The sequence below is a fragment of the Littorina saxatilis genome, linkage group LG17, assembly GCF_037325665.1.
Source record: "Littorina saxatilis isolate snail1 linkage group LG17, US_GU_Lsax_2.0, whole genome shotgun sequence".
NCBI lineage: Eukaryota > Metazoa > Mollusca > Gastropoda > Littorinimorpha > Littorinidae > Littorina > Littorina saxatilis.
The window spans coordinates 32703576-32725620 of NC_090261.1; the positions used below are offsets into that span (position 1 = coordinate 32703576).

Genomic DNA, 22045 nt, shown 5'->3' on the forward strand with positions numbered 1-22045 from the left:
GTTTGAAATTGAAGGTGCATCTCCTATATATCCACAGCTCGATTAATAAATGGCTTGGTGTTAATTACGCGCATTTCCTATAATATCCACAGCTTGTCGGTCGCGGACGCAGGATATCTATTATTCCTGATGGCGGCCAAATCGTACACCATCGTCGGACTCTTTGACGAAGAGGCCGGCAGCTACTGGCAACAACGCTACCTCAACACAGTGCTCGGCCCCTTGGGTGGCTTTCTCAACGTCTCCAACGCTATGACCACTGTAATCGCTGTGGAGAGGTGCATCTGTATTGTTGCTCCTTTCAGGGCCAAGAGGATGCTGAAAACGAGGTAAAGAAAATGCCCTGCAGTAGTGTACGGACCTTTTAGTATCTTAATTTTAGCACCTTTTAGCACCCTACATACACTAAACAACTGTGCAGTTCCACTTAGAGTTAGAGTGCAATATCTTGTACATTATTTTTGACCATAGTGTGCAACACTTGATGGACCCATGATCTGAGCTGTTCACGTTAGTATTTTTAAGATACAGTCAAACCTACCATGGCGACCACCTCTAAATAACGACCGCATGCCCACAACGACGACCCTGAAGAATCCCTGATGATGTTTTTCCTGCAATATAATTTGTATTTACATATATAGCGACCAACTGCCATAACGGCCACTTTTGGTCAGTCTCTTACGTTGTCGTTTTAAATAGGTGTGACTGTATTTTAAAACTTAAACTAAAGTAAGTGTCCACTGACATGCTGCATAAAAGAAATAAAAGCAAAATAGAAAACAGAGAAGCAGGACAATCGGAAACAGATTTCCTTTATTTTTTATTAACGACCGGAAGACACTGAGTAACATATCAAGTCTGGGAAGTGCCACGAGTCAAAGATAACACATTTGTGATAAAAAAAAAGGATAAAAAGAATTGTGCAATTCTTACCAAAAAGACAACTGTGGTCATTCGGAAAAAACGTACACCTCAGTTGGCTGCTTTCAAAAGTATTTATTCGTGGCAGGGTCAAGGAATATAGGCCAAACCATTTTTTTCTTGACGACAAAAAGATCTGTCCTCATTAAAACGGAAAAGTCAAGGTCATATCATTTATCACGAGGACAGAACAACTCGGATTTCGGCTGACTGCTTTCAGCGTGATTAATTCTGGATAGGGGCAAGACATGCAGGTTTCAGCGTATTTCTTGAGGGGGAAAACATCGGCACAATTAGAACGTTCAACTGAGATTTGACTGACTGTAATCGTCGACCCTTTCATGTTATACATTCTGGACATGGGGCACAGCATGAAGGTCAAACTATGCTTCATGAAGGAATTACTTAAAAGCCCTATTCTTTGTCAAACATTTTTTTTTAAAATACGTACATCCTCACTGCTGTAGAAATTATCCAGATTCAAAGAATTTGTTTCCCTTTGGATTTTTTTCTTGTCTGTCTGTCTGGAGTGTGTGTGTGTGTGTGTGTGTGTGTGTGTGTGTGTGTGTATGTGCATGTCACTCTGTGTGTGTGTGTGTGTGTGTGTGTGTGTGTGTGTGTGTGTGTGTGTGTGTGTGTGCGTGTGTGTGTGTGTGTGTGTGTGTGTGTGTGTGTGTGTGTGTGTGTGTGTGTGTTTTTCGTATGTTGAATACAACTTTATTTAGTTTTCTTCTTATTTGTGCGAGGATACACGTTGCACGCAATCTTGCAACATTTATCTTCGTTATTTCCCTCAGGAATTGTTTGCTGTTTGATACACAGATTCCGTAAATATATTTACTCTGGCTCTCAATTTTCGTCAAAAGGACTTCACAGCATAATCCTCCTTTGACAGCTAAACTTAAATCTGAGTTTGTGTTTGTTCGCTTTATTGACGACACCATTTACGATTAATTCAATGAAGTAGCGCGTTGCGTTGATTTTTTTCTCTGTTGTCGTCACTTCTTTTGTTCATCTTAGCCTTTATCAATAGGCTTAACCTCGACATTTATCAATACGCTTGCAAAATACTCGACCTTGTTTTCAGTCACCGGCAATGATATTTTTCAGATACATGGCTTTCGTGATCCTTTCCCTATATATTTACGTGCTGGGGGTGTTCGGGTTTTTGAACGTCAAGTACGTCACTGTACCACTCCCGCCCAATGACGCATCTAGCAACGTCACGAGGTATATCTCGCGTCTGAGTCAATTCTACGTCAGGAACCCAGTCTTCATCGACGTCGTCTGCAACTATCTCCTCGCTGTTGTCATTCCGGCCACGTCACTCGTCGTCATCATCATCACCACCAGCGTCACCGTCAATAAGCTTCGTGCGTCATTGGCCTGGAAACGTCAGGAGACGACTGCTGTGGTGACATCAGGAGAGCGACGTGAGGCAGCCGTGACGACCATGCTAGTGATGGTTTGTTGCGTTTACGTCATCTGCATGACGCCATCGGTGACGCTGGCTTTTGTCAGAAACCTCATCACCGACTTTCTTCCCACTGGTCGGTACTGTAACGCTTTTAAGGTGAGGATTGCTTTGGGGTACAATGTAACAGTGTGTGTGTGTGTGTGTGTGTGTGTGTGTGTGTGTGTGTGTGTGTGTGTGTGCTAGCCTTCGTGCTAGCGTTCGTGCGTTCGTGCGTGCGTGCGTGACGGTGAGAGCGTGCGTGCGTGCGTGAGTGCGTGTGTACGTGTGCGTGCGTGCGTGTGTGTGTCTGTATGTCTGCCTGTCTGCCCGTTGTCTGTCTGTCTGTAAGTATGTCCTGTGTGTATGTATACGTGTATGTGCGTGGGTCTAAATGCAGATTTTGAGGTGTGTGCTCCAGTGTGCCTGAACACCTCAGTGTTAGCGTACGTATATGAGGGTGCGAGAAGTGCACTGACGTCGTCGGAAAATATCACACACACGTTTGTACCAGCAATATGTGTTTGTACCCATTCTAAAACATGCAGCTCCTTTACAACGTTCTTGTATGTATTCCACTTGGTTTTTTTAACGTTGACAGGTCACAACCGCCCTTGTACACACTTGCGAAGTTGTGAATTCTTCCACCAACTTCTTCATTTACTTCTTTCGAGGGACACGCTACCGCACAACGTTACGTCGACTATGCTGTTGCACAAAAGAAGGCACTACCAAACCTGATGTGACAGACGCCAGCAGCAGCAGGTTTTGACTTCAGACAGCTACTCAGTCATTTATATTCCCTTATTCATCTTGCTCAGTTGAAGCTAAAGAGACTTTCGGGTAAAACTGTAGTGTTGCTGCTGGCGACATCTGTTTTGCCGTTTCCGTGGTTTGGGCATCATTTGCAGTGAATTCTGTAAGTATGACATCCATTGTAGTGATTTTGTGCACGTGACACCCTCAGTCGAGTCAGTGTTTGGTGATTTTTTTAACTGTGAGATCCCATTGGAAAATGTCTGTGATTGTGACCTTTTAGAGGTTTTTTTATTTTTTATGTCCTTGTGACATGCTGTTCGAGATTTCTGTGTTAGTCTAATAATAAGTTATTATATTCTGTTCTGTGATTTTTGTCATTGTGATCTCATGTTCGAGATGTCTGTGTTAATCTAATACTTATTATAACCTGTTCAGAGATTGTTGTCCTTGTAACATCCTGTTGGAGATGTCTGTGTTAATCTAATAGCCTACCATGTTCAATGATGTTTGTCCTTGTGACATCGTGTTGGAGATGTCTTTGTTAATCTAATAGTATACAATGTTCAATGATGTTTGTCCGTGTGACATCATGTTGGAGATGTCTGTGTTAATCTTTTCTCTTTCTTCTGTTTTGGGGGCCCGGCACCGTCTCTGCCTGGCTGCCCACAGAGACGACACTATCACGTTTCAATGATGTAGACACAACCATATTTGTCGGTGATGCGTAGACACTCGGTTCTCACCTCACCCTGAAGGTCAGTGTCTTCCGTCTTCGGTAGGCCTTCGTGGGTGTGATTTCTGTATCTGTATCTGTCTGTTACGCTGCACTTGTAGAACAAGTCATCCAGATGTCTGGCATTGTTGCAGCGGAGTGGGGGGGTGCGCAGCTAGTTCTTTATCGTCGTCTGGCTACTGCCAGCGCCGACTTGAAGCTCTCGGTCGATGCCGAGGTTACAGTTTCTTCATCTAATTGGTTCCAGGCCACTACAGTCTTTGGGAAAAACGAATGTCTGTATTGCTCAGTGTTACAGCGTGGCACAGTGAAGCATCTGCTATTGTTCCTGATGTAGTTGTCTACTGGATTCGAGGTGCTATAGAGTCTCTGGATGATTGACGTGGACGAATGAGGCGTCCTGGTTTTTGAGGGGTCAGGAACTTGTCAGGCGGGATTGCCGGCACCAGCCCCTCAGCCACTTTGTAGAAGGAGATTAGACGCAGGTGTTCGCGGCGTTCCTGGAGGGTTGGTAGTTGGAGCTTGTGTAGGAGCCCAGTGTCCTAGACAAGTTTCCTCACACGGTTATCGGCCCTCATCTGGCCGGGTTTGACTTCCGAGTGTCCTTCTCCTAGGAAAGCTGCCTATCAGGGCTGACGAGTCTTTCCAACCCGGCGCTTGTGAAAGCAGCAAAACATGGGGCATCTTCATCCGCTAAAACAGCCGTTGGGAGCTCCTCGTCCGCCTGTTTTACCGTTGGGATGTGAGACTAAGGGTCCTCTTCCGCCTTCACAGACGGTTGGGAGTACACTCTCCTCATCCGCCTGGTCAGCCGTTGGGACGTAGAGTCTTTGTAGGTAACCCATACCTGGGGGTTTGGTTCATGGGCGCCAGGGCGTGTCCACGCACCGGTGGGCCTGCATGCCGCATGTTCGGGGCCAAACCTCCGCGCCCTTGCAATTCTGCCTGGGGACATAAGGCCCCCAGTTACCACCCAACACCTCGTGGAGGGTTGCTTTAAAGCTTGCATAGGACTTGTTGTGGAGAGGCTTACTGGCAAGGGAGAGATTAAGTTACGCAAGGCTGCTCTCTTTTTCGCCGGTGCTGCAAGCAGCTTGGCTAGCCGGCGGTGAAGGCTGAAAGGAGATGTGACAAGCACATGCCGTATGTACGCCAACACCGGCTGCGGGCGGATCACACAACCATTCGTTGGGTAAGTGTTTATCTAATAGTATACAATGTTCAATGATGTTTGTCCGTGTGACATCATGTTGGAGATGTCTGTGTTAATCTAATTGTATACCATGTTCAATGATGTTTGTCCTTATGACGTCATGTTGGAGATGTCTGTGTGTATAATCTAGTAGTATACCTTGTTCAGTGATTTCTGTCCTTGTGATCTCGTGTTGAAGATGTCTGTGTTAATCTATAGTATTATATCCTGTCAAGTGATTTCTGTCCTTGTGATCTCGTGTTGGAGATGTCTGTGTTTGTTAAATACCTACAATCTTTCCCGCCGTGTTGATAATGCGTGTCAGTTTTGCTCTTTCCCCCACCCCTATGTTACCATACCAAAGAACAACACTAAAGGTTAAAGCGCTCTCAATCAAACTATTTTATAATGTCAGTAAAAGTGCCTGGATAACGCCCGGCTGAATTTATGACAGCCTGCTTTGGATTTCCCTGCATGTGACATCTCGTTTGTGTGTGTGTGCGTGTGTGTGTATTTGTTTATGTGTATGTGTATGTGTGTGTCTACTCGTGATATATTCTGGGGGATTTCTGTGTTTGTGAGAGCCTGTCTGGGATTGTTGTGCTTTTTAGATCCTGCAGGGGTGTTTGTGTTCGTGGCAACCTTTATAATTATTTAAGTACTTGTGGCATTCTGATGGAGATTTCTGTGCATCATTTTGAGAGATTTCTGTGATTCTGACATCGTGTTGGGTGATCGTTAGTTGTGTGTTGTGTCTGTGATATCGTACAATAGGAGTTTGGTGATAGTGCTGTCAGTAAATATAATGTTCCGTTGGACAGTATCTGCGCTTAATATTAGATCTTGTGAAGGAATTTAGGCGTCCGACGTTCTAAAAAGTTGATCCTGTGGTCGAGTTCTAACACCAAGTTTAAAGTCAGAGCTCCCCTGTTTTTGTTCACGTTCAGCCCAGCACAGTGTTGTGATGAAATAAAAGTAATGTTTAGCATACAAAAAGTATCATTTTCTTACTTGTTTTCAATCTGTGTGTAGAAATGCTGCAAGATTTCTGTCTTTTCATTCATTCCCGTGCGTGCACACATGCACGCACACACACACACACACACACACACACACACGTCAGCATACATGCACACATCTATACATGTAGGCAAAGGAAATACATACACATCGTAAAAAAAATATATAATGCTGAAAAACCAAAACAATTTTATATTCATTGGTTTATTCAACACCATTCAAACAGTTTTCTACAATCTGCTTTTTACATGCAGACATACCATTTCATGACCGTAACTTGGATGAAACACAATACCGACTTGTTGTCCTTTGTCAATGCCTTCCAGAACTGGGCACCACCATTTTGCTTAATCATAACAAACTCACTGTTTATACCACACACAATTGCGCAATTGTTGCTTCATAACAAAAAAGAGATGAGTGTACAAACTCTCTCTCTCTCTCTCTCTCTCTCTCTCTCTCACACACACAAACACACACACACACACACATTCAACACGCTGTGTCTCTCTACACTTCTAAAGTCCCAGTATGTGTTTGTACTGTTCAAGAACTGCCATTCTGTTGGGTGGCAGTTGAGGGTAGAGTTCCATGCTGTTCTGACCCTGTGTGTTGACTTGCTTGAACTGTACGATCATCTCTTTCAGGGGCTGCAAAAAAAGAACAAACACAAAAATAATGTGAATATTTATAGTGTTGACACTAAACACAGCAAGTACGGATGTCAAAATGTTAAGAAGTACAGTCGAACTCGCTTAAGACGAATCACTGGGGATCGGAAAAAAAGTTCGTCTTAACCAAAATTCGTATTAAGAAAATTGATTGATTTTTATTTTTTTATTTTTTATTTTTTAAGTCTTGTACATTTTATGGTGTTTCAATTTGTTTCTTTCGCAACTTTCATGCTGCTTCACGTTTAGACAATAAAGTGACATATTCAGTTACATGTTCATGTGTGTCTCATGTTGAGTGATGATTGTTGAGTTTGAGTGAGAGTGAGCACACAGATGTTTCATCCAGTTGTTACATTTTTGGTCACACACACGCACACACTGACACTGTCCACATTCGCGGTGTTCCTATCATTTGTCCGGAATCACTTACCTTGGCGACGGGTAGCAAACCTTGGCCAATTTAGTTTTTTTTGTTTTGTTGCAACATGATGTTCAAATCCAAATCGATAGCACTGACTGACTGATAAACTATCGCGAACCGGCGAACGCAAACGTTGAGAGTGTGGTTTCCCTTGTCCAAGGGAAACCACTCTGGCATCTATATTTTTTGGCAATGGCGTCCGTTCAAAACATTGATGTTTCGTTTTTGGTATTCGCGAAGGAAATAAACGTCAGTCAGTCATTCATGTTCAGTGTCTGAGCTATCAATCACTTTGATTCTAAATTTGAAATTGTTTTGTGAGTACAGTGTAATCAGTTTAACTTTATTCAGTGATCGGTTGAGCAATGGTTCAAGCAGTCGACGCAAGGGAAGACTTTGACACATGTATTCAAACTTCTCAAATTCCCATGATATGTCGATCTCGGGACGAGTTTAAAGATTTCGTCATAAGCGTGAGTAAATTACAGACATTATGCATGCTTGGGAATCCAAAAAGTGCTCGTTATAAGCATAAATTCGTTATAAAGAATTCGTTTTAAGCATTTTTTTTAAGCATGAAGAAAGAGGTATTCAGTTGGGAACTTAAAACTAATACGTCATAAGTCAAAATTCGTAACAAGCGTGTTCGTTTTAAGTGGGTTCGACTGTATGCCACAAAAAAAGGAGATCCAAAGTTTGGCATCAAGAATCGGTGACATTATTCCTCATGCTCATCTTTTTAACTAATTGTCTGATCTGTATATATATATACAGTCAATTCCGGTTAATCGGCCATCCGGATAATCGGCCAATTTTCCCTGGGACCGAATCTTTTCTTCACAGTTATGTGTTATTAGTTAAAATGTTGGGTTAATCGGCCACCACGAAAACTTTGCACATCGGCTAAACGGCCACCTCACACCTCACACTTTTCACGTTTTTGTGAATGGTTTCATCATCATTACTCACATGACAGCACAAAGGTCTGCCAGTGAGTTTACTGAGTACAGGGCCCTCCGTCTGATTGATAGGCACATTCTCCTTCTCGTTGACAACTGCACAGCGCATGTGGTAAGAATCAAGCTGAATAACAACCAGCATCTTTCAGCCAATGGATCAGGGTGTCATCAAGAATCTCAAAACGCTGTACAGGAAGGAATTGATTGAGATGACCCTAAACCACATTGAAAAAGGATTTCTGGAAACCAACGCCACAGCCTGTGACGTCAATTCAAAGATCAACGTTCTTGATGCAATCATGTTTGTCTCCAGAAGCTGGCGAGCGGTAAAACCGTCTACTGTTAGCGGATGTTTTAAGAAAGGTGGATTCATTCGTCCTGGCCGACCCCCTCTCATGGATTGTGATACCAGATCCCATTTTTTTATTTTTTTATTTATTTATTATATTAGCATATATCATGATTGTATTGATTGTATTTATTGTTCAAAATGCCCCCATGGGTTATGGATTAATAAAACTTGAACTTGAAGTTGATACAGAAGACCTTGAGGATTTTTCATTGCCAGAAGAAATCGTCAACGGGGAGGTCTTCAACGATATAGACGACAACATCGTCTGTGTGGAAGGCGAGTTGACTGAGGAAGACATCGTGGAACGCATCTGTGAAAAAAGACCAAGACTAGAAGAAACAGAAACAGAAACAGAGGAATCTGATGAAGAACCAGATCAACCACCCATCACATCAGTGGCTGCGAAAAACGCGCTTGAAGTCCTGAGCGTCTATGCCCTGGAAAATGCCTTCGGGGAAGAAGAACTGCATTGCCTGGACGTTGTCTGTGCTGCAGTGAGGAAACATGCCAGTGCCAAACAGAAGCAGACGACACTGGACACATTCTTTGGAGACATGTAGAGCACGTACGCCAATGCACGAAACTTCCGCTTTCCGCTACCATAAGTAACTTCCAACATCCAACATTTTTGTTCTGAGGAACTTCCCGATGCGATGTTCGGATAATCGGCCACTTCGGATAATCGGCCATAATTCAGTCAGTCCCAAAAGTGGCCGATTAACCGGAGTCGACTGTATATAATATCAAATACATCCGTCCTTGTGAACTTTATGAAACTTACAAGGGTCAACAACAGTTCTTTCACGGATGTAAGCACATCTTTTTTTGACTACATATCTAATTATAATAGTTTATCAAGTCTGTTTTTCTTTCTGCCTCTCTGCCTGTCTACCTAGCTGCATACCTGTAAAACAACATAGCTCTTCAGAACTTTACCTCATCGCGACATTGCAAGACCTTTTCCCACAGTCGTTTCCTGAGGTCACTGTTAGCTTCGTCACCAGTGTAGTACAAGAAATGGTTGAGATGATGCAGAGCAACCAGAAACAGCACCGGCGACCAGCGCTGCCGTACGGCACCCGACAGCAAACTGTGGGCGTACAGCTGCAACAGCTGCGGATCTGTCTCATCGGGCGTCAGGTACCTCCCAATATCAATCAGCATCTAAAATGTATCAGAAAAAGGATATTAGGATATGCAAATCTTTAATACGAAAACAACCCAAACATAACTGAGAGATACAAATGCAGGAAGATTTTCAAGTGGGATCTTGCATAAATCTACAATTTTGTCATGCTTGGATCTACTACAGTAAAACCTGTCTCTAACGGACACCCTTGGGGAATGGTAATAGTGTCCCTATTAGACAGGTGTCCCTTCTTCACAGGTGGAGGGGCCGGGGCAATATTTTACAAAGAGCACGTAAAATGAACAAGACACTTTTTGTCAGTCCTGTAGTATGTATTTATTGGATTGAACATGAGACTCACTGAAAATGTGAGTAAACAAATGATACATGTAGCAAACAACAACAACAACAACAACAACATCCCCCCCCCCCCCCCCCCCCCCACCTAACCCGTTCCCTACACACACTGTGCATCAAACTTACGCAAGTCGGACGTCACAAAGCTAAAAATAGCTGACTTCATCAGTCATTCAACGGGAAATTCCGCAGTGTGTCTCGACCAAATTGGGTCAGCTCTTGTTTCATTCAGTTTTTCTAGTCTCAGCATAAATGCATGGAACAAAAATTTAGCTGTGTTAACTATTGTTTCCTTCGAACGATTGCTTACAAAGAGAGAGAGATCATCACGTCTTCTTTTTCCGATTTGATCCTCGCGATCTGTGTTTTACCACATCCCATCTCCTTCGCCACATCTTGGCATGATTGGCCGCTATCTAGTTTTTTCAAGGCAGCGACACGCTGCTCTAAAGTCAACGCTTTTCTTTTTCCTGCTGGAGATTCCATTTTCAAACACAGTAGTCTACTGTTGCTTTTGATTGTGACTGTATCCACAATGCGGAAAAGCGAAAGTGAGTGAGCGAAAGTGGGTCTCCATCTAAACAAGCCACTGATTGGTCAGAAAAGGGACAGGACAACCAATCAACAACCATTTGTGCTACGGCTACGGCTGCCGAGCACTGTCTGCATAACAGTCGAGTTTTCGAAGTTGCGTTTTTATGTACGTTGTGTCCGTTTGTGACAGTGTTTACACTTCCTACGGTCCGAAAAATCGTGTCCGCGTCCGTAAGTGGCAGGTGTCCGCCCGTTAAAGGTTAGTTATTGTTGAAATCGTGTTCGTGCCATGATAAACTGTCCGTATGTAGCAGGTGGCCGTTACAACAAGGGTCCGCTAGACTCAGGTTTTACTGTACAGTCAAACTTGCACTTGCGACCACCTCTCGAAAGCAACCACCTGCCCACAGTATATAACCACTCCGAAGGATCCCAGACACAATGTTCTTCTTTCCAAGTCACCTTGCCATAGCGACCACCTGTCTGTCAAGACCCCTTTTGGTGTGCACGTTATCGGCAGGTTCCACTGTATCATGCATACACTACAGCACTCAAGAAAAGCAGTGCAGCACCCTAGAGCTTACCTCTGTGACAGGCAGAGTCAGGGTACGCAGAAGGTGAGGCCGCTCTTGCCAAATGGCACGGCGCAGCATAAAGTTCTGACTTTGCTGCATGGGCAGGAGGACAAAGGCACCAAACATTGGATCTCCAAAAGACACCGCCTCGTACTGGTCAAGGAACAGCATGTACCTGAGTAGGAAAAGGTCAGGAGTGAGAAATGATGTAGCTACAGTGGAACCCTCCGTTTAAGACCTAAAAAAATCTGATAAAAATCAGGTCTTAAAAAGGAGGGAGTCTTTAAATGGGGGTCAATTTACACAGGTTATGAACAAGAAAGTCGGAGAAAACAGGCTCTTAAAAGGGGTGTTCCACTGTGCTGCTTTGTTTGTTTGTTTGTTTGCTTAACGCCCAGCCGACCACGAAGGGCCATATCAGGGCGGTGCTGCTTTGACATATAACGTGCGCCACACACAAGACAGAAGTCGCAGCACAGGCTTCATGTCTCACCCAGTCACATTATTCTGACACCGGACCAACCAGTCCTAGCACTAACCCCATAATGCCAGACGCCAGGCGGAGCAGCCACTAGATTGCCAATTTTAAAGTCTTAGGTATGACCCGGCCGGGGTTCGAACCCACGACCTCCCGATCACGGGGCGGACGCCTTACCACTAGGCCAACCGTGCCGGTCACTGTGCTGCTGTAAAAGCTCAAGTGGTATGGCGTATATACACAACAGAAAACTGTACTGTCCACACAGTCTAAATCAACAGAGATTATAAAAGCATCACAATTCAAATAAAAAATAACACACATTGTGCCCTTTTTTTTTTCTCCATACAGGTTCAATGAAATCAGTCTGGGCTCACACACACACACACACACACACACACACACACACACACAGTGGCACACATACACACACTCACACAGGGGGGTTCAACTGTACAAAGAGGTCAAAACATATTTATAGACTTACAGGTCATAAAAGGCTGAGATGCCAGGGACTTGCTCATCAAAGTCCATCCTGGTCAGCAGACGAGGCGTTGTGTAGCAGCGAAACAGGGACGCCAGGTAGGGGTACACTGACCGCTCCAGGAACAGGTCATTGCCTGGCAACAAAATGACCGATCAAATCTCCTTCAAAAAACATGGCTGGATTCTTATGACCAAGTAACAAAATTCACAAACATTGCTTACCAGTTCCTGACAACAAAATTCACACAGCTTCACATGCATATGTACTCAGATGCGCTGGATCGCACTGACCAATCAAAATGTTTTCTTTCTTATCCACTAGCTATAAAAAGCCTAAAGACACTCACTCATATCACAATGCTAAATTATAAAACGTAATGCTCTTAAAAAAATGTTTCTGAACACACACAAAAAACCCAAAAAACCACAACAAAATTCCATCAAAAATGAATATTTTTCTTAATAAAAATCCACTGGGTAGTCTTGGAGAAATGCTTTTCACACACTGACACACACACAGTCACACACACACACACACACACACTAACACCTAGGGAGACAAAGCCCCCCTCCACCCTTGTTAAATCATTGAGTCACTTATTTACTGAATATAATATTTTTTTAGCTATCTTACCTGCCAGGAAGACACACATGATGCGAGAGATCTTGAGCGTGACGGACACCATGGACAGTGCTCTGCCTCTCCACGTCTCGAGCATGAAGATCCACTGCAAGACGCTCGTCACCATGGATCCTGAAGCAGCACTCACATTCTTCTGGGCACTGGTCGCTCTGATTAGTTTGGAAAACAACAAAATGCAATGAAAAGTATTGTTACCATCAGCTAGTACTAGATTGTAGATGCTCTTCTCCTTCTTCTTCTTTTTCTTCTTCGTTCATGGGCTGAAACTTCAATGTTAACTGATGTTTTTGCACAAGTGGGTTTTTACTGTATGACCGTTTTTACCCGGCCATTAATCAGGCAGCATACACTGCTTTCGGGGGAGATTGCAGATGCTGAAACAACACCTTTTGATGTAAAAAAAACAACCAACCCACCTTATTGGCCAGCAAACAACACTAGTCTGGTGATTCTTTTTTTATGATAGATTCTGATCTGCTAAGGCTTTCAGAAAATCACTGTTTCAAAAGAGACATGTCTTGTTTAAAAGTAAAGATCAATTAACCTGGTGCATCAACAGACTGTGCCTATCATTTTAGGCAGACTAACACATAGGAGGCCCACACATATACCCTCTCGCACTCACCCACATACACACCAGTCCACAAACATGCATGCACACACTCACTGATCTTTTGAACATGTTGTACAAGTAGCATACAAGTAGTCTACTCACACAGCAGCACTGAGGTTGTAGAGTTCCACAAGAGGCAGGAACACCCAGTCCCTGGGCATCAGGTAGCTATCAACCTGACCCGTCTGTAGGCTGCTCATGTCTTGTGGAACTTGCTGATAGCAACATCTGCACCAAGCAAAAGCAATGCATTATAATCGAAAATTTTACTAGTAAATTTTCATTTGATTAATATACTTACCCAACTCACATATAGCAATTTACTTCAGTCTAGTGCTAGAACGCTGTATCGCATCACCTTGGTAACAAGGGAGGCAACTCTAAAAAAAAGAGCTACCTTGACCCATAAACAGGACAAAGTCACGTGACTTCCTGACCTTGCCGCCATATTGTAATCATTCGCACGAAGGCGCAGAAAAACTTACCTCTTTTTTTAGAACAACCACACTAGCGGGGAAGGTGGGAGGGAATTAACTATGTGAGTTGGGTAAGTATATTAATCAAATGAAAATTTACTACACTAAAATTTTCGATTAAATTACATATCTTAACCCAACTCACATAATTTATAGCAGATTGCTAATAAAGGTGGTGGGAAAAAACACTCACTTCAAACAGCAGGCAAGACTTGGCCTGCCGCTACCAGGGCTGGCAGGGAATTACTGCCGTCCTGTCGCGTACTGGCAACATCCCACAAGTAGAAGTTGATAAAGATGTCCTGCGATCTCCAGTATGCAGCATCAAGGACTTCCGCCAGCCTTCCTGAGCGAAGAACTGCCAGCGAAGAGGCCCACGCCCTGGCTTCATGTGTTCTTGCAGAAGTCAGAGGAAGGACAGCATGTCCAACACCCTCCTGTCTGTGCCACCATGCATACGCTTGCTTAATCAGCGTAGCAATCCATCTAGCCAAGGTTACCCGAGACACGTCCTTACTCCTTATCGTGTTCATGGAGATAAAGAGCAATTTTTGATGTCTAGACCTGATGGGCGCTCTGCGAGCTAAAAAACTGTTGAGAGCCCTAACTGGACAGTTAACCAGGTCCGGGTCTCCTGGAGCAAGAACCTGACTTAAGGGAGGGATCTGAACGATGGGGGAGGCTAGACCAGGCTTTTGATTCTTAGCGAGAAATTTCGGTCTGAATCTTAAAGTAAGTAAACCATCGCTTTCAAGAGAAATGTCTTTAGACAGACCTGAAAGGGCATGCACCTCACTGCCTCTACGGGCAGTAGCTAACAACACCAAAAACAAAGCTTTGCGAGTCAAGTTAGCTAAACTTGCCGACTGCAAAGGCTCAAAATCCTGTGAGGCAAGAAATTTAAGAACCAAAAACAGATCCCAAGAGGGTAAAGGAGACTTTGACCTCGAGGAACCTATAGCTGCGCCCTTGAGGACGCTAGCAATGACACCGCCTAGGTTAATGCAATGTCCTAACTGTTTCAACGTAGACGAGATAGCAGATCGCCGAACCCGCAAGGAAGAAGGAGATTTGCCCTGAGCAGCCAACCAAGAAAGGTGATTGGCAACCTGCATGGACCGGGGAGAAGTAGGATTAACACCATTCCCGGAACACCACTTTACCCAAGCTGACCAGTGGGAGGAATATACCGAGCCAGTGGAAACTCTGTGGGTTTTCTGTACAAATTCTAATGTGGAATCTGAGGCGCCTGAGCGTCGCAGAGCGACCCTAACAGTATCCACGCGTGAAGCCTCAGCGATTGGGGGTTCTCGTGATGTACACCCGATCTTGGCTGAACCAGTTCTCCCTTTTTGACGTCTAGAGGAATGGGAGGACCGTCCGCGAGACGAAGAAGATCAGGAAACCATTGTTGGTTGGGCCACCAAGGGGCTACCAACACGAGGTAAGGCTGTTCTGTCTCCGCCTTCCTCAGAACCTTGCTGAAGAGTTTGAAAGGCGGGAACGCATAGGCCATCAGGCCTGACCAGTCTATCTCCAGTGCGTTCACCTTCCAGGCTTCTGGATCCGGAAACAGAGAGACAAAGACCGGCAGCCTGCAAGAAAATCTGGTCGCAAACAAGTCGACCATGGGTTTGTCGACACGTAACCACAGACGCTGAAGCGCTTGGTGAGTCAGAGTCCACTCTGTGTGTATGACACTTGACGAGCGGCTGAGCGAGTCCACTAGGACATTGAGACTGCCTGGGAGGTATTTTGTCGACAACAAAATGCGATGCTGACTGCACCAGATCAGAATCTGACAGGCCTTGACAGACAGAGTGAGAGACCGAAACCCGCCCTGCCGGTTGATGTAGGCCGCTACAGTAGTGTTGTCTGTGCGTACCCGAACATGTTTGTCCATGACCATCGACAGAAAAGACTGGAGACCCAGAAAAACAGCCTCCAGCTCCAGCACATTGATGTGCCAGCTGCTTTGTGTCATGTTCCACAGACCTGAAGCAGTGTGAACAGAGAGGTGAGCACCCCAGCCCTCCATGGACGCGTCTGTAAACAGATCTGTGTCCGGTGGAGGAAGAGAGATTGGGACTCCCTGTTTGTTTGTTTGTTCGTTCATGGGCTGAAACTCCCACGGCTTTTACGTGTATGACTGTTTTTACCCCGCCATTTAGGCAGCCATACGCCGCTTTCGGAGGAAGCATGCTGGGTATTTTCGTGTTTCTATAACCCACCGAACTCTGACATGGATTACAGGATCTTTTTCGTGCGCACTTGGTCTTGTGCTTGCGTGTACACACGGGGGTGTTCGGACACCGAGGAGAGTCTGCACACAAAGTTGACTCTGAGAAATAAATCTCTCGCCGAACGTGGGGACGAACTCACGCTGACAGTGGCCAACTGGATACAAATCCAGCGCGCTACCGACTGAGCTACATCCCCGCCCCTGGGACTCCCTGTGAAATCCAGGGGAGTAGCCACTGCCTCGTCGTGTGTAGAAACCACCCTTCCAACAAGACTGCTGTCTGCCAGCCTTGAAGAGAAGGCCTCCACACCGAACTCAGAGCCGCCTGAAATGGTCGTTTGTGTACCCTGCCTAGGGGCACAAGGGAAGCCATAGATTCCATCTGACCGAGCAGGGAAGCTAGAACGCACACAGGCACTTTCTTCCTCAGGGTCAGAGATCTCACCAGGTCCTGAAGCTTGTCCACCCTTCTCTGAGAAGGGCGGACCGACCAATCGACTGTGTTGAAAGTCATGCCGAGATACGTAAACACCTGTGAAGGCGTGAGTTCTGACTTCACCAGGTTTACTGAAAATCCCAGGTCCAGAGCTTGACTGAGGACCAACTGGGTATGGGCTCTGCAAGCCTCCAAATCCTGATTGAGGATGAGCCAATCGTCTAGATAAGCTCGTAAACGCACCCCTTTTTGCCTGACCAGGGCACAAAGCTGACGCACGATCATTGTGAAGATCCACGGGGCAAGAGATTGAAACACCTGTTCTCCCCACAGAAATCTCAGCCACTTCCTGTCCACAGGGTGAATGAGTATGTGAAAGTAAGCGTCTGTCAAATCTATTGACGTGACCCAGTCTCCCTGTCTGAGTGCGTCTCTTACCGACGCCGGAGTCTCCATAGTAAACTTTGCCACTCTTAGGTATTTGTTCAGAGGAGACAAGTCCAAGACTGGGCGCCAAGCGCCTGAGGCTTTTGGGACCACAAAAATTCTGCCGTAGAAGCCCGGGGAATTGCGGTCCAACACCTCCTCTATTGCCTCCTTCTTCAGAAGAGAAGTGATCTCGCCCTGAATGGCCAATTGAGCTTCCTGTTTTCTGGGAAACTGAAAAGAGGGGGGTACTCTCGTTAACGGAGCCTTGCCGTCCAACCAGAGTAGCCTGAACCCCGAACGCACGATGCCCACAATCCACTGGCTGTTTACCGACTGCAACCAACCTAGCAGGGCCCGGGAGGGGCCGCCTGCCACCAAAGGGGTGGGGGCTGTGGGAACGAGTGGTTCGGGGGAGCATCATTGGGGGTGGGGCTTGCGCCCCGACCCCCGAGATTTCCCGAACGACGGACCCTTCTTCAGATAAGGGGCACCACCACCCCTGCCCTGAGAAGAAGAACCTTGTCGCTGCGCCTTGCCCCTATTTGACGAAGAGGTCTGAGACTTAGGCGGACCCTGACTTTTGTTCTGGTGGGAAAGACCATGGTGAGCAATCTGTGCTGTGGCCATGTCTCTTGCGTCCTGCGTCTCCTTACGGAGAGCATCAAAGGACGGCTGCCCCAGCAGAGAACCCGCAACAAAAGGAGAAGACTTCAGAGACTCGATGGTAACTTTGTCTTGAATCCTAGAACCCGTGAGGAATGCACACCTGCGAGCGTGAACGGAATGAGCGTAAAGGCGCGCTGACAAACTCATTTGTTCAGAAGACACCTTAGCCAAAGTGGCTAACAGAGTCGTGACATCCTTAACCACAGCATCGTCACGAAACTGAAAAGGGTCAAGAGACGAAGCGATCGATCTAGAAAGATATCTTTGCAACGTCTCCGAGAGAGAGGATAGCTCCAACAAACGCCTGCCCATTTCCTCCAGAGACAAGAGGGCGTACTCCGTATAAGGAACGGCCCTGTCCCTGCTATAGCCATCTTGCCGAAGAGCTGCTAGTTCCGGAGTGACCGGAAGCGTAGCGCGTGGCAAGGCAAACGACTCAATGAGGTTAACTGGGTTGGCTGGAAGTCCGAATCTCTTCGCCGTACCATGAGGCAATGGCGTGGAGAGGCTCGCAGAAGCGAGCCAGGGGTGTGCTTAATCAGGGTCCTGACTGTGCGCCGTCAACAGAGGAAATGTGCGAGCACTACCAGATTGCCCACCAGACAGCCGGGCAGGACAGGCTCGTCAACCCTGGAAGGCAGCTGTCCTAGGAGAAGATCACTCCAAAATTAAAACGAGGGCAGAGGAGGCTCACTATCCCTGCAAGGAAACTCCTCTAGGAGAAGGACCACTCCAAATCTAAACCCACGTAGTCCCCCGAAGACGGAAGACATCGGCCATTAGGCGGGGAGCAGACCGGATGTCTACGCTTACTACGACAAATGATTGTGTCTAGGTCGAATGTTCGTGATGGTGTCGCCCACCAGACAGCACTCTGGACAACTCGTAAGCCACCAAGGGAGACTCTCGGAAACGGAACTGCTGTTTCACGTCTTTCTCTGAGTGGAAATCTCCCAAGGCGGAAGGAGGTGGGGCAGACAAACCTGTCAGTGTTGCCACACCTTCCTCAAAATACCGTGAGGCAACTTCCGCTGCGAAACCCAACGCTATCGGAAGCTTGGACGGTACACGGAAGTTGGTGTCTTCATCATCCTGAGTGGAAGCACCGAATTCCGAATCATAGTCCCGCACTTCCGTGCAACCCGGAAGTACACTACCGCCGTGGCTGTGATAGCCAGGCGAAGCGTCAACCGGAAAGGAAGACACCCGAGGGAATTTATACCCAAGCGGTGCCCCCCTAGGGACTGCTTCCTGCCCCCCGGGCGAAAGCGGGGAATGCTGTGACGATCTGGCCTCGTACAATGCGAAGGCTGCCGACGGTAGCAAATCCCCTGTTCGATCCAAGACCAAACGCGTATCTGGGCTCCTACCCTGTACCAGCCTACCGCGCGAGCGGAACAGCGTAGCCAGGGGATCGGAACTTTCACTCCTTGCCCGACCATCGGGTGGAGCTACTTCCTCCAGGATACGCCCTTCGCGTTGGCCGGAGAACCCAGCTACTGACGAAGGATAAATACCTCGATCATAGTCAGGCCGAACACCAGCCGAGGCCTGAGTACGCAGAAGAGAGACTCCGTCGCCCGCATCGAATGCAGCATGCACATCAGCCGACGTCACTGTAGCTGAGGGACGGACACGCACCCTAGCCAGGGAACGCGTATCGCCGACACCCAAAGGCAAAGACAAAAATTCTGCCCTAGTCGACGAAAGCTCTGCTGAAAGGGAGGAAACCTGAGCGCTCAAAGAGCGGAAACATCTTGTTTATCACTGACAGAGCTAGAACCGGAAGCAACCGGTACAGATTCCGAAGGCAGAATAGGCATGGAGGGAGATTTAGGCATGTCAATCTTAACATCAAAAGAATGTTTGGACGAAGGGTCTAACACCTTCACAACAGCTTGACTAGAAGAGCCCTTCGACTTACGAGAAGGCTTCTTAACAGGAGAAGGCTCCACCACTTGCTTAAAACTTTTCTTCTTACCGCTATCCGACATGGCGGACGAAAGCGTGTAAAAAATTTCTAAATGCAGAACCGACCTAAGTCAAGCAAAAAACGACAAAAATATGCAAAAATGCTCACCCCAAACACAAAGTAAAAGAAGAGGGACGTGCAAGGATAACCAAGGTGAAGTCTGACCCAAGGAAAAGTCAGACGAAAGGCTGAAAAGCCTAAGCGAAGCGAAACACGTCCGTAGCCACGGAGCGCTGAGTAGAGAATGATTACAATATGGCGGCAAGGTCAGGAAGTCACGTGACTTTGTCCTGTTTATGGGTCAAGGTAGCTCTTTTTTTAGAGTTGCCTCCCTTGTTACCAAGGTGATGCGATACAGCGTTCTAGCACTAGACTGAAGTAAATTGCTATATGTGAGTTGGGTTAAGATATGTAATTTAATCCGTCTTTGATACTTACAGGATTGCGCACAACCACCAATACAGCTAAAACAGACAATGCTGGTAGAAATTGAAAAAAACCCGACAACAAGAATGCTACAGATTGCAATATATATCTAACTAGATGATTACCCGCTTCGCCGGGAAGAAGTAGAGCCGAATACCCGGCCGAAGGAAGGGAGATCTAAAAATAGTAACGTGCAGTGACCTTCTAAATATAGTAACGTACAAACGGGAATATGGATTGACGCCGGCGCACGAAGGAAGGGAGATCTAAAAATAGTAACGTGCAGTGAAAAACGAAAATCGGTTCAGCGCTGCGCGCTGAGAGCACGTGTTGAAATATCTCATCGATCAGGTTGTGTCCGGGGTCTCTGTGAATAAGCCCACCAAATTTGAAGCAGATCCATCGAGAACTTTGGCCGTGCATCGCGAAGACACAGACAGACTGATACACACACAGACACAAGTCGTATATATATATAGATTGATAATGCTGGTAGAATTTGTAAAATAAAAGACAACAAGAACGCTCGAGGCTGAATCTGAGTAGACCGTCAGTCAGTCAGTGCAGTGAGTGAGCTTCAAACAGTCACTTCAAGAGATCACATAAAAGAGTGAAAAAAGAACACTCCTTTAATGCCATTCAAATCCTGAGATACATAAAAGAAAGTACAATGGAACCCCCTTTTAAGACCTCCAAAAATCTGAGAAAATCAGGTAATAAAAAAGAGAGTCTTATAAACAGGCATGGGAATTGAAAAAAGTAAAAAAGGCTGAAAATTTGTAAGTAATGGCAAAGTTGATGGGGCGAAGCGCCTAGCCCGTTCGGGGGCATGTTCCCCCAGAATTTTGTTTCTCCAAAGAACCCAAATGGTGCAAGTTGGTGCCATCTGAGCTCAAAGTTTGCTATTAAATTCAGTTTTTAGACCAATTTTTGCCTCCCCCATTTATTGTTTTGGCGGACACTTTTGCTTTTTCGGCGGATTTTTTTTTTATTTTGGCGGAAATTTGCCTTTCGGCAGACAATTCCCATGCCTGTATAAAGGAGGCAAATTTACATATGAAAAAAGCAAGGTCACAGGCACATACCTTGACTGTTCCACCCTCCTCTCCATATGAGCAAAAGCCTTGAAGTAATGTCCTCTGATTGTGTTCAAGTTCTTGTACCCTTCCCGCAAAAGGTGACAGTTGTTGGTGGTGATCTCCTCCTGTGTGGCACTCTTCAGGAAATGAGTCTCAGAAATCTTCATCTCTGCCATGGAGGCTGCCGTCAGTTCTTCCTCTCGCCCTTCTCTATGAAAAAAAAACTACTGCTTTAATCGCTGAAACCTGAAAACTCAATAAAACGTCAAAAGAAAACATACATTATTTTCCCTTTCCTAACTTCTTTTACGTAAATAGACACATTTTTGTACTCAATCTAAACAGATATTTTTGTTGTTAATCAGCTACAAACAAAAAAGTCAAGGCAATTAAGTTGGTAAACATAACTGAACAAGTACTTTCATTCATTCAGGGTTACTAAATGCAACTGAGAAAACTCACAATGCCTTCTGCAAAACATCTTGCAATGTGTTTACTTTCTTTACTTTATTTGGTGTTTAACGTCGTTTTCAACCATTCAAGGTTATATCGCGACAGGGAAAGGGGGGAGATGGGATAGGGGAAAGGGGGGAGATGGGATAGAGCCACTTGTTAATTGGTTCTTGTTCACAAAAGCACTAATCAAAAAATTGCTCCAGGGGCTTGCAACGTAGTACAATATATGACCTTACTGGGAGAATGCAAGTTTCCAGTACAAAGGACTTAACATTTCTTACATACTGCTTGACTAAAATCTTTACAAACATTGACTATATTCTATACAAGAAACACTTAAAGAGGGTAAAAGGAGAAACAGAACCGTTAGTCGCCTCTTACGACATGCTGGGTAGCATCGGGTAAATTCTTTCTCGTCCCAACCAATATGGGACTCCCCCTAACCCGCGGGGGGTCTTGCAATGTGTGTAATAATAACTTCAATGCACACTTTAAAACTACACAAATAAGGAACATTCATTGACCATTTCTTAGTGTATGTACAACCACAGGATGACTCAC

The 22045-nt window shown here is 45.6% G+C and overlaps 2 protein-coding genes across 2 annotated transcripts in view; one reads left to right on the forward strand and one right to left on the reverse strand.

Moving 5' to 3' along the window:
• Window positions 1-109: 109 nt before the first annotated feature.
• On the forward strand, window positions 110-4091 carry LOC138953837 (G-protein coupled receptor 183-B-like). The gene is made up of 3 exons (XM_070325792.1): window positions 110-329; window positions 2035-2497; window positions 2979-4091. Exons 1-3 carry the CDS (start codon window positions 130-132, stop codon window positions 3147-3149), a joined length of 834 nt encoding a protein of 277 aa, XP_070181893.1. The 5' UTR covers window positions 110-129; the 3' UTR covers window positions 3150-4091.
• Window positions 4092-6269: 2178 nt separating this feature from the next.
• LOC138952323 (RNA polymerase II-associated protein 1-like) overlaps window positions 6270-22045 on the reverse strand; it is a gene marked incomplete in the record, with an annotated part of 52453 nt that continues 36677 nt past the window's right edge. Inside the window, 7 exon segments of the mRNA XM_070323961.1 lie at window positions 6270-6731; window positions 9424-9651; window positions 11092-11257; window positions 12048-12180; window positions 12681-12838; window positions 13405-13530; window positions 21035-21238. Of these exon segments, the coding sequence (XP_070180062.1) occupies window positions 6600-6731; window positions 9424-9651; window positions 11092-11257; window positions 12048-12180; window positions 12681-12838; window positions 13405-13530; window positions 21035-21238 (1147 nt within the window).